This window comes from Myotis nattereri, assembly GCF_964212035.1.
Source record: "Myotis nattereri genome assembly, chromosome: 15".
NCBI lineage: Eukaryota > Metazoa > Chordata > Mammalia > Chiroptera > Vespertilionidae > Myotis > Myotis nattereri.
This window is the reverse complement of record NC_138090.1, coordinates 49,172,447-49,183,797: the sequence shown is the minus strand read 5'-3', so window position 1 is coordinate 49,183,797 and position 11,351 is coordinate 49,172,447. Positions and strand designations below refer to the sequence as shown.

The 11,351-nt window shown below is 61.0% G+C and overlaps 1 protein-coding gene across 1 annotated transcript; it reads left to right on the top strand.

Annotated features, from left to right (window-relative positions):
- Positions 1 to 1,674: 1,674 nt before the first annotated feature.
- KCNA7 (potassium voltage-gated channel subfamily A member 7) lies at positions 1,675 to 4,444 on the top strand (the record flags this gene model as incomplete). The annotated part of the gene is made up of 2 exons (XM_081106785.1): positions 1,675 to 2,271; positions 3,629 to 4,444. Exons 1-2 carry the CDS (start codon positions 1,717 to 1,719, stop codon positions 4,442 to 4,444), a joined length of 1,371 nt encoding a protein of 456 aa, XP_080962911.1. The 5' UTR covers positions 1,675 to 1,716.
- Positions 4,445 to 11,351: the final 6,907 nt, after the last annotated feature.

Genomic DNA, 11,351 nt, shown 5'->3' with positions numbered 1-11,351 from the left:
GCGGGGGGAGCACTGCCTCCAGGCTCAGTGTGGGTGCAGGTTCTAAGAGACAGGGCCGCAGAGGGAAGGTGGGGGTCAGGTCACACAGAGAGCTGAGACCCACCAAGAGGGGTCTCTTTGAGGTCCTGGAGAATGACAGGAAAGAGGAGACCGAGCCCTAACCGGTTTGGCTCAGTGGATAGAGCGTGGGTGTGTGGATTGAAGGGTCCCAGGTTCGATTCCGGTCAAGGGCATGTACCTGGGTTGCGGGCACATCCCAGTAGGGGGTATGCAGGAGGCAGCTGATGGATGTTTCTCTCTCATCGATGTTTCTAACTCTCTATCCTTCTCCCCTCCTCTCTGTAAAAAATCAATAAAATATATTTTTTTTAAAAAGAGAAGACCAGAGAGAAGGGAAAAGACCAGAGGGATGGGGGGATGGGGAGATGGGGAGGACAGAAACCCAGAGACAAGGAGGGTCAAAGATCATGAAAGAGAGAGACCAAGATAGAGAGACCCAGAGAGCAGGGCACGGAAATCCGGGGGGACGGCAAGAGAGAGAGTTCGGGAATTCGCAGTAAAACCTTCCCTGTCGCTCCACTCGCCCAGCAGAGGGCGCCGGAGACCGCATTCGCAGGTGTCCAGGTGGCCAAGCCACCACTCCCTGTCCCCGAAAGCCCAACTGATGGGGCTATTTTTATGCGATGTCATAGGACACCCGTGGCTGGAAGGCCAGCGTCCGTCTGTCCTTCGGTCCCTTGGAGTGACCCTGCGACATCTCCCCAGCCCACCCCTGCCCGTGCTGAGCAGGCCCTGCCGCCCCCTGACACTGAAGGGCTGCACAGGTCGCGCTGGGTCTCCGCGTATCTGGCAGAGAAGCCAGGTGGAGAGCCCCGGAGACACCCTGCCGAGGGGACCGGGTGAGGGGCGCACCTGCCCACGGTTTGCAGCTGCTGGAGCGTCCCCCCAGGGCCAGGCAACCACCGGGGCAGTGGCGGAGCTGATGGTCAGAGAGACACTCGGAGAGGTGACTCCGCAGACGGAGTCCTCCAGGGGTCCCCACACAGAGACGCGCAGCGCTGCAGGGAAAGAGGCGAAAGGGTGCGCCCCCGAGAAACCCACGGACAGAGATAATGGGAGAGGAGACCCGGAAAGATGAGCAGAGAGACCTCGACCGAGGGGAGAGACAGAGGCCAAGGGAGACAACAGGGAAACAGAGACAGACCCTCGAGGGGAAAAAAAAAAGAGTCTAAACTCTAAAACATAGATGAGAGAAACCAAGACACAGAATCCCGCAGAGCGAGGGGCAAAACTCAGAGAGAAATGCCCCATAAAGACACACAGACATACATCCCTCAGAGACCCGCATCAAAGGCAGGGCCAGACGCAGGCATACAAGAGAACGAGAGAAAAGGGGTGGAAATTTGTGACCCCAACCGAGGTCCCGGGCTATGGAAAGGGGATCAGAACGCGGGACAGACGCGGAGAAAGCGCAGCTCGGCGGTGGCTGGGGGGGAAGGGCGGGTGCCCCGGCAGAGGGCGCGCGGGTACCCTCTGCCCCGCCGGGGTCACGGCGCCCCCTCCCCCGCGCCCTGGCCGGAGGGCTGGGCTATTTTTACGCGTGGACATCGGACACCAGGCTGGGGCGGCGGCGGCGGCGGAGGCCGAGGTGGGGCCGGGCCGGGTCGGGCGTCGGGGCCACACGTCCGCCCGCGGGTCACTGGGGCTGCGCGCGCCATGGAGCCGCGGTGCTCGCCGCCGTGCGGCTGCTGCGAGCGGCTGGTCCTCAACGTGGCGGGGCTGCGGTTCGAGACGCGGGCGCGCACGCTGGGCCGCTTCCCGGACACGCTGCTCGGGGACCCGGCGCGCCGCAGCCGCTTCTACGACGGCGCGCGCCGCGAATACTTCTTCGACCGGCACCGGCCCAGCTTCGACGCGGTGCTCTACTACTACCAGTCGGGCGGGCGGCTGCGGCGGCCGGCGCACGTGCCGCTCGACGTCTTCCTGGAGGAGGTGGCCTTCTACGGGCTGGGCGCGTCGGCGCTGGCGCGCCTGCGCGAGGACGAGGGCTGCCCGCTGCCGCCCGAACGGCCCCTGCCCCGCCGCGCCTTCGCGCGCCAGCTCTGGCTGCTCTTCGAGTTCCCCGAGAGCTCGCAGGCCGCGCGCGTGCTCGCCGTCGTCTCCGTGCTGGTCATTCTCGTCTCCATCGTCGTCTTCTGTCTCGAGACGCTGCCCGATTTCCGCGACGAGCGCGACAGGCCGGGGCTTGCAGCGGTGGCTGCGGCGGGATCGGTGAGGAGGCGGGGCCTCGGCGCAGAGGGGCGGGGTTTGTGGGGGAGATGGGCGGGGTCCATGGGTCTCTGGCCTATCAGAAAGCGGGTGCGGGGCCTTGGAGGCCGGGCCTCGGCGGAGAGGGGCGGGGTCCGTGGGTCCCTGGCCTATCAGAAAGCGGGTGCGGGGCCGTGGGGGCGGGGCCTCTCGGGAAGGTGGGATCTGGCTGTCGGTGGGCGGGGCACGGGGGTCTGGTAGGAGGACCTGGCCAAGTTCAGGTGGGACCAGGGGCTTTAAGGAACAGAGCAGCCCAGGGACAGGCCTGTCAGGGGACTCCACCGTGAAAAGCTAGGGGCGCAGGGGTGCTCAGTAGGGGCGGGGCCTGAGGATCGGAATAGGAGGGCCCGTCCTATCAGAAGGCAGGGTTAAGGCAGGTGAGAAACCTGGCTTGCGGAGGAGGGCAGGAGTACCTGAGTACAGGTACATTAAGAAATCAAAGCTGGGAGCAGGGGAGAGCCTGAAAAATCTGGGGTCTGTGCGGCTCATGGTAACCGATGGGAAGGATGGACTGGAGGTGGTGAGAGTCGGACCTGAAGAAAGCAGCTGAGGCCCTGGCCCGTCTGCTCAGTGGTTAGAGGACTGAAGGGTCATGGGTTCGTTTCTGATTCCTAGTCAAGGGCACAAACCTTTGGTGAGGATTAACAAACCGAAAAGGAAGGAAGGAAGGAAGGAAGGAAGGAAGGAAGGAAGGGAGGGAGGGAGGGAGGGAGGGAGGGAGGGAGGGAGGGAGGGAGGGAGGGAGAGAGAGAGAGAGAGAGAGAGAGAGAGAGAGAGAGAAAGAAAGAAAGAAAGAAAGAAAGAAAGAAAGAAAGAAAGAAAGAAAGAAAGAAAGAAGCTGGAGACAGCGTGGAGGGTCCTGAGGGCCAGGGTAGGAGGAATCCATCACAGACAAAGCCGGGAGCTGTAAGAATAGGGGCCCAGGGTTTGGCAGACAGAGCAGTCTTTGACCATTATAGCATTATAGCCTGGGCTGGGTTTGGGAGGGCAGGGTCCAAGGGAGTGCGGCCAGCTTAGGGACCCTCCCTGGCTAGAGAATTCATGCTGGGGGCTGGCTCTGGACAGGAAGAGGTTGAGCCCCAGCCACGCGTCATTTCAGGAGGCCCCAGCAGTGGATGAGGGGCCATAGAGTCAGCCAGGCAGGCATGACCCCGGGGTCCTGGGAGAGTCTATGACAGCCAGGTTCACTGCTGGCCCGGGAGCAGCGGCTGTTGACTGATTTGTAGATAAGTAGTTGGGTATTTAAACAAAGAACAAATATGGCCATTCCAGTGAGTCCCAGCCCTGGTGCGGTCCTCCCTGAACCCCTTCCTCCTTGCAGTTCCCCTCTCGCCTGAATGGCTCCAGCCCTGTGCCCGGACCCCCACCCCGCACACCCTTCGATGACCCGTTCTTCGTGGTGGAGACGCTGTGCATCTGCTGGTTCTCCTTTGAGCTGCTGGTGCGCCTGTTGGCCTGCCCGAGCAAGACGGCCTTCTTCAAGAACGTGATGAACCTCATTGATTTTGTGGCCATCCTGCCCTACTTTGTGGCGCTGGGCACCGAGCTGGCCCAGCAGCGGGGGGTGGGCCAGCCGGCCATGTCCTTAGCCATCCTGCGGGTCATCCGACTGGTGCGCGTCTTCCGCATCTTCAAGTTGTCTCGGCACTCGAAGGGCCTGCAGATCCTGGGCCAGACGCTCCGGGCGTCCATGCGCGAGCTGGGCCTCCTCATCTTCTTCCTCTTCATCGGCGTGGTCCTCTTCTCCAGCGCGGTCTACTTTGCCGAGGTCGACCGGGAAGACTCCTATTTCACCAGCATCCCTGAGTCCTTCTGGTGGGCAGTGGTCACCATGACGACAGTCGGCTATGGAGACATGGCCCCCGTCACGGTGGGTGGCAAGATCGTGGGCTCCCTGTGCGCCATCGCGGGCGTGCTGACCATCTCCCTGCCTGTGCCAGTCATTGTCTCCAACTTCAGCTACTTTTACCACCGGGAGACGGAGGGCGAAGAGGCCGGAATGTACAGCCATGTGGACACGCAGCCCTGTGGCCCCCTCGAGGGCAAGGTCAATGGGGGATTGGTGGATGGAGAGGTGCCTGAGCTGTCACCCCCACTCTGGCCCCCCCCTGGGAAACACATGGTCACCGAAGTGTGAGGGACAGTTGAAGCCTGCGGGACCTCACATTTCCTCAGAGGGAGGGAGGGGAGGGGGGAGGGGCGGTCATGGGGAGGGGTTGGGACTAGGAAGAACTAGGTTAAATGGTCATGCGTTGAAGAACAGTAAGCCTTATGGGTTCTTGAGTTGCGGTTTGGTACTCCTGTAGGTACCTCCTTAGGCGGCCGTGAACGGGAGTGGGTTACGCTGAGCTGAGGGGGGCGCTGCATTGGTTTGTACTGCGCTGGTTTCTGCGAGGCTGTGGAGCCTCTCGGGCTAGTGTTGAGATAGATTTGTGAGGCTACAGCGTTTTGTGAGTTTCTTTGTTCTGTGTTGGGTTGGGTTGGGTTGGGTTGGGTTGTGAGTCTGGGTGAGTCTTGTCCAACCGCATTGTGCGGGATTCTGTGGGTTTATGAGCCCCCCCTAGGGCCATGTTGGGTCAAGATACGTGCCCACCCATGGCATTGTTGGGACTGGTTGCGCGTCCATGCATGGTGGTGTGGGGTTGAGACGTGTTGGAAATTGTGTGGCTTTGTGATTCTTCTGGGCCTATGTTATTTTCGGTTCTGTGAACTTGTGAGTCATGTAGGAGAGTCAAGTGATAGAATGTGAGCTTTCTAGGTCATGTTAGGTTAAGTCGGGTTGGAACGTACGACTGTAGGAGTCTCTCCGGGTTCTGTTGGGTAGAACTGTGTAGAGTTATGTGGCTGGAAGTGTTCAGGGCTCCACGGAGTTGAGCCACACTGAGCTGTATAATCAGGTGGGTCTCGTAGGACCAGGTCGTGGGGCCATGCTGAGCTGAGTTACATTGACTGCGTCACTGTGAGTCTGGTGGGAGGTTTGGGTTGAGCCGGACTGTGTGTATGAACTCCACGGGGCCATGTGGGTTTGTTTGGGATTCGGTGGTAGCACCGGCACCCAAGGATGCCAGTACTGAGGAGGAATCACGCCTCAGGGAGCGAATATGGCGCTGTGGACTCTGGGAGACAACTGAACTGGACACTCCCTCCATTCACCCCACTCCTGCTTCATTTTGCCATTGAAACCCCCTTACTATCTGTCTTCGCCTACAGTTCTGCTTCCAGACATGGACTTCAGAACCACAAGGGGAGGGAGGGAGGGGGGGTTCCTGTACTCTGTCCATACATGGTGGGGGGACAGGAACCCAGAGGAAGTGGGGACAGAGACCTGGGGAAGGATAGAGGCTCAGAAAAGAGAATCCCAGAGAAGAGGAGATGAGGACACAAAGAGAGAGGAACAGAGACTCAGAGGCAAAGACCCTGAGGAAGGGGGAGGGACACAATCCAAAGGAGAGGGAGACAGCGGGCAAGAATGGGGGATGGAGACCCGCAGCGGGGTGCCAGGCGCCCAGAGAGAGAGGGACAGACACCCAGAGCTGGAGGCAGACCGGAGCACCCCAGAGACAGAGAACCAAAGAGGGAACAGGCAGTGGTGCCCCTGAGCCTGACAGAGATGGGAATCCCCCATCGGGGCGCACCACCCCATCTTCCCGCAGCCCAGGAAGGCCGTCAGACAAAGCAGGAAGCAGGGAGAGGCCAGTCTCAGCGCGGGAGAGCTTCCCAAGGTCAGGCACCCGTCACTGTCCCTGGGGCCAGCCCGGTGGCAGGCGGCCTGGCCCCACGTGTCCTGTCAGCCTGCTGGGACGCACCGGACCTCCTGAGCCCAAACAGCCTCACGAACAAGGAAACTGAGGCTCAGAAGGGAGGGTGTTGCCCAAGGTCACGAGGCCGAACATGTTTAGAGATCTTTCCGTCTTAAAGGGCATTTTGAGATGGAGGAGGAAGAGGAGGAGGAGGAGGAGGGGGAGGGTTAAGTCACTAACACATATAGGGCTTCCTATGCACCAGGTGTCATTCAAAGTACTTTACCCATATTAATTTATTAAAACCCATCCAGTGGTTTGCAGAGTGTTGTTGTTGTCATTGTTCTGTTTAGCTACAACATCTCCCCCTTTTTTTGTCAAATGAAACCTTACTTAGAGGCAACAGGGTGATGCATCAGAAGGGAACTGGTTTGAGGGGAAGACACCTCTTTTTTAAAGAAAATAAATTTTTATTGATTTCAGAGAGGAAGGGAGAAGAGAGAGATAGAAACATCAATGATGAGAGGATCATTGATCGGCTGCCTCCTGCACGCCCCCCGCTGGGGATCGAGCCGGCAGCCCAGGCATGTGCCCTTGACCGGAATCGAACCTGGGACCCTTCAGTCCGCAGACTGACACTCAGTCCACTGAACCACACCAGCCAGGGCAAGGAACACACCTCTTGACAGCTCAGAATGCAGCTGAGAAATTCAGTTTGGACCCCCTGATTTAACCCAACTACCTTTTGGTTGTTAATCATCACCCTGTTTTTCCGCTGATTTTTATTTTTTTATTTGTTTACCCCATTGAGTTTTAGAGAGAGCGGAAAGAAGGGGGAGAGACAGAGAAAGAGAGAAACATCGATGTGAGAGAGACCCATCAATTGCTTGCCTCCCGTACAAGTCCCTACCAGGGCGGGCCAGGGATCAAGCCTGCAACCGAGGTACGTGCTCTTGACCGGAATCGAACCTGAGACCCTTCCGTCCACGGCCCGGGGCCAAGGCTCTATCCACTGAGCCAAACCAGCTCTGGCGACCCACCTACCATTTTATACAGAGAGGTGGAAGAAGGTACAGATTGTGGGAAAAGTCTGATAAAGGTCGGAAATAATATAACCTTTAGGTTGTCACTTCTCTCTGAAATGGCGAGAAAGGCACATCTGGAGGCGGAAACGGAGACAGACCCCCTCATGGTGACAGACACTGGCAGAGTCTTGGAGGCAGGCACAGAGTCCAGCACAGAGACCCGGGAGGAAGGAGACACAGGCAGAGGGGAGCCCAGACCTGCAGAGGGGGCAGAGACGGAGGCAGAGTGACACCCACAGGGAGGAGCAGGAGCTGGCCGAGGAAGGCGGTGGCCTGGGAGGGGGGTCAGAGACCAGGGGAAGGACAGAGACCCAGAGCGAGGGGGACAGATCCAGAGAGGGGGACAGGAGCGAGAGGGGGGGGCAGAGACACAGACAGAGGGGGGGACAGCGGCTTTTGCCCAGTTCCTCCTCTGCTAGTTCCTCCGTTGCCCCCCTGTGCTCCCCAACCCGAGACTGGGAGTTACCTGGAGGCCCTGGGATAGGCCTGGCACAGGCTGGGTGCTCAGGGGTGGGGAAGAGTGTGGTGAGTCAGGGAGGTGACTCCAGTGGACACCCAAAGCCTGGGAAGCGCCCCTCCCCCACCCCAATAAACAACTGCGGCCGCCTTCTGTGTCGCCTTGGCTGTGATGGGCAAGAGGAGAGGGGACACCCTAGTCGGGGGACACCCCTCCTGCCACCTTGCCATGCTATATTTAGGCGGAGGGAGGGGTATGGGATCCCTCCCCACCCCCCCAAGACAAGTGTCAGCTTTCCCCTGAAAACAACTCTGGGGAGGGGTGAAGGCCTGGCCACAGGGCTGTCCTGGACTCCAACGCCATCTCCCCCCTGTCTCAGGGTCTCTCTCTCTCTCTCTCTGGGTCTCTGTCCCCCCTCTTTCTCTTGGACTCTGGCCCCTGTTCCGTGCCTTTCCCCCGTCTCCCTTCACTTCCTTTCTCTAAGGTCATTTTGTTCCCAAATCAAATCTATCTCCCGGGCCTGTAACACCTTGAATTTCTCTTCTCTGAGCTCAGGACAAGACCTCTCCCCAGTCCCCACCCAGGAAATTCCAGGCGAGAGGACTCTGTGGGGAGAGCCCCCCCACATCCACTGTCCCCCCCGGGCCGGGGGGCCTTATCGCTGCCCAAGCCCAGCTGGTTAATGTCTGGCCTGGAGCTCCTGGGAGCGTGGGGATGAGAGCAGAGGGTGGGAATCTGCCTGGGGATTGACACTTAACTGGCTAAAGAATGCAGAGGAATCTGGGGCCCAGACTCCTGGTCTGCGGGAGGAGGGGGCTGGGGGTCCCCACTCCTGGGTCTGAGCGGGGAGGAGGGGGCTGAAACTAGGGGAAGAAGGGGCTGCGGGTCCAGACTCCTGGTCTGAGGGAGGAGGGGCTGGGGAGCCCGGACTCCAGGGTCTGAGGGAGGAGGGGCTGGGGGTCCAGGCTCCAGGGTCTGAGGGAGGAGGGACTGGGAGCCCGGACTCCAGGGTCTGAGGGAGGAGGGGCTGGGGGCCTGGACTCCAGGGTCTGAGGGAGGAGGGGGCTGGGGATCCCGGATTCCAGGGTCTGAGAGTCCAGGGGCTGGGGGTCCAGGCTCCTGGTCGGAGATTGGAGGGGCTGGGGGTCTGGACTCCAGGGTCGGAGGGAGGAGGGGGCTGGGATCCCGGACCCCAGGGTCTGAGGGAGGAGGGGCTGGGATCCCGGACCCCTGGGTCTGAGGGAGGAGGGGCTGGGATCCCGGACCCCAGGGTCTGAGGGAGGAGGGGCTGGGATCCCGGACCCCAGGGTCTGAGGGAGGAGGTGGCTTGGAGCCCGGACCCCTGGGTCTGAGGGAGGAGGGGGCTGGGATCCCGGACCCCAGGGTCTGAGGGAGGAGGGGGCTGGCGCCTGGCCTCCTGGGCCTGAGGCGGGTGGAGGGCTGAGCGAGCCAGGCTGGGCTCCCGAGGTCCCGGCCCGCGAGTGGAAGGCGGGATCCCCCGGCCCCTCCTCCGCCGTCGGGCGCCGCCCCGCCTCCGCCCCCGACCCGGGCCCTCCGGAGCGTGTGCAGCGCGGAGCCGGCGGGCGAGCGGGCGTCCCCGCCGCCAGCAGCAGCCGCAGCCGCAGGAGCCGCCGCGCCGGGGCCGCCGAGGGAGCCGCGGCGGGCGCCCAGGTAACAGCGGCCGCGCCTCCTCCTTCGGGATCCCGCGTCCCGGTCGCCCTGCCCCCGGGTAGGGAGGGACGTGGGCGGGGCCTGGGGCGGGGCTTGGCGGAGGAAACTGAGGCAAGAGCGAAGTCCCCGATGAGCCGCGGGGTTCCCCCCGGTGGAGCCGCCCCCAGAGGGGTCCCCGGGCTCCGGACCCCCAGCCTGAATCTTCGGGGCGCCCGTCTTGCTGAGGACCTGGGAGGCGGGGCCTGGAACTCCAGAACTTCAGGGTCCGAGGGAGGAGGGACTTGGGGGGCCTGGCCTCCCGGTCCTGGCTGGGTCAGCATGCGCCCCCCTGCGCACCCCAGCTCCCCATTGGGCATCTCGCAGCCGGGCCAGGCAGCCGCTCCAGGTATGCGCAGCGGAAGGCTTGGGCGGGCCCCGGCCTGTCCCGTGCGGGGAAAACATTCCAGGAAGCAGCCTCGGGGACCCAGGGCTTCTGGAGGGTGGGCCCCCGGGTCCCCGGGTGTCCAGCCCGGCCCCACCCCCAGCCTGTCTGGGAGATGAATGGGCCGAGGAGGACGTAATCTTTTCCAGCCTCCGCGGTCCCCTCTCCTCCCCCCATCTGCTTCCCATCCCAGCCAGGAGCCATCACCTGGGCAGGGCGGGAGGGGGGAGCGGGGGGGGGGCGCTCTGAACGGGGCGTGGCCTTGGCTGCTGGGTACCCTACACTTGGAGAGGAACACGGGTTCGGCCCCCTCCCCCACCTGCCTAGATGACATGCCTGTTCCCCTCTTCCTCTAGGTGGTCGCCCCCTTCCTCTCCTGAGATGTCAGGAAGGAGGGGGCCGCCCGCGTCCCCCACAGGGGCCCCCTGGAGCCTGGGGGCCCCCAGCCCGGGAGCTCGGAGGCGGAGGAGGTGCTGACAGGTCTGGTAACCACCCCTGTCCTCTCCACCTCACCCTTTCCCAGAAAGTGGTACAGAAAGGGCAGTATCCGCACCTTGGCCTGCATCTCCCAGCCCCAGATTGAGGCCCTGTCTGAGAGGCAGGTGATTTTCTTGCCGTCTTAGGGGCCGTTCCGAGCTCAAGTTGCATCTCCCTAGGATTCCGGAACTGGCCTTTCTCAAAGTTTGGGACCTCAAACCTCCTCCAGGCTGCAGGGCGCAGGGTTCCTTGGGTTTGTAGAGGCCGAGTGGGGTTGCTCAGACAGGGTTCCAGGGCCAACGCTGGCATTTGCTGGCTGTGTGACCTGGTACAAGTTACTAACCTCTCTGAGCCTGTATTTCCCCAATTGTTGGCTGTTATTAGTAACTAGAGGCCCTGTGCACAGATTCTTGCATCATTGGGGTCCCTCGGCCTGGCCTGCACCCTCTCCCAATCCAGGACCCCTTGGGGGATGTGGGAGAGCCAGTTACAGCCCAATCCCCGCAGGCCGGGCGGAGGGACCCCACTGGTGCACGAATCTGTGCACCGGGCCTCTAGTATGCATATAAGATCTTTGGTTAATCTCTTCCCGCCCTCCCCCTCCCCCCTTCCCTCTGAGATTCATCAGTCTGTTCCATGTTTCCATGCCTGTGCATTGAGTGTCTGCCCCCTGGTGGTCAGTGCACATCATAGCTACTGGTCAAATGGTGGAAGGGTTGCTTAAGCTTTTATATATAGAGAGATAGTACAGTGGGGCCTTGACTTACGAGTGTCTCGACTAACGAGTTTTTCGAGATACAAGCCGTCTCTCGGCTGATTTTTTGCTTTGAGTTGCGAGCTAAAATTCGGATTACGAGCCAGCTTCAGATACCCTACCGCTAGCTGGCGCAGCGAACGTCACAGTGAACACCACAACATCAGCCCAGCATCACGAGTCTCACTCGTTCACTTTTTGATTTAACATACGAGTAATTTGAGTTACGAGCTCCGTCACGGAACGAATTAAACTCGTAAGTCAAGGCCCCACTGTAGTCGGATCATCTGGAAGTTGGGCATTATGCAATCCTAGAATATAGGTTCCCCAAGGTTCTAGAACAAGGGCCTCCCTATGGTTCTGGCTTGCAGGTCCCCCCTAAATTATGACCCTCTTCTCTAACTCCAGTTTTCTTCTCCATCCTCAGGTGTTCAGCGAG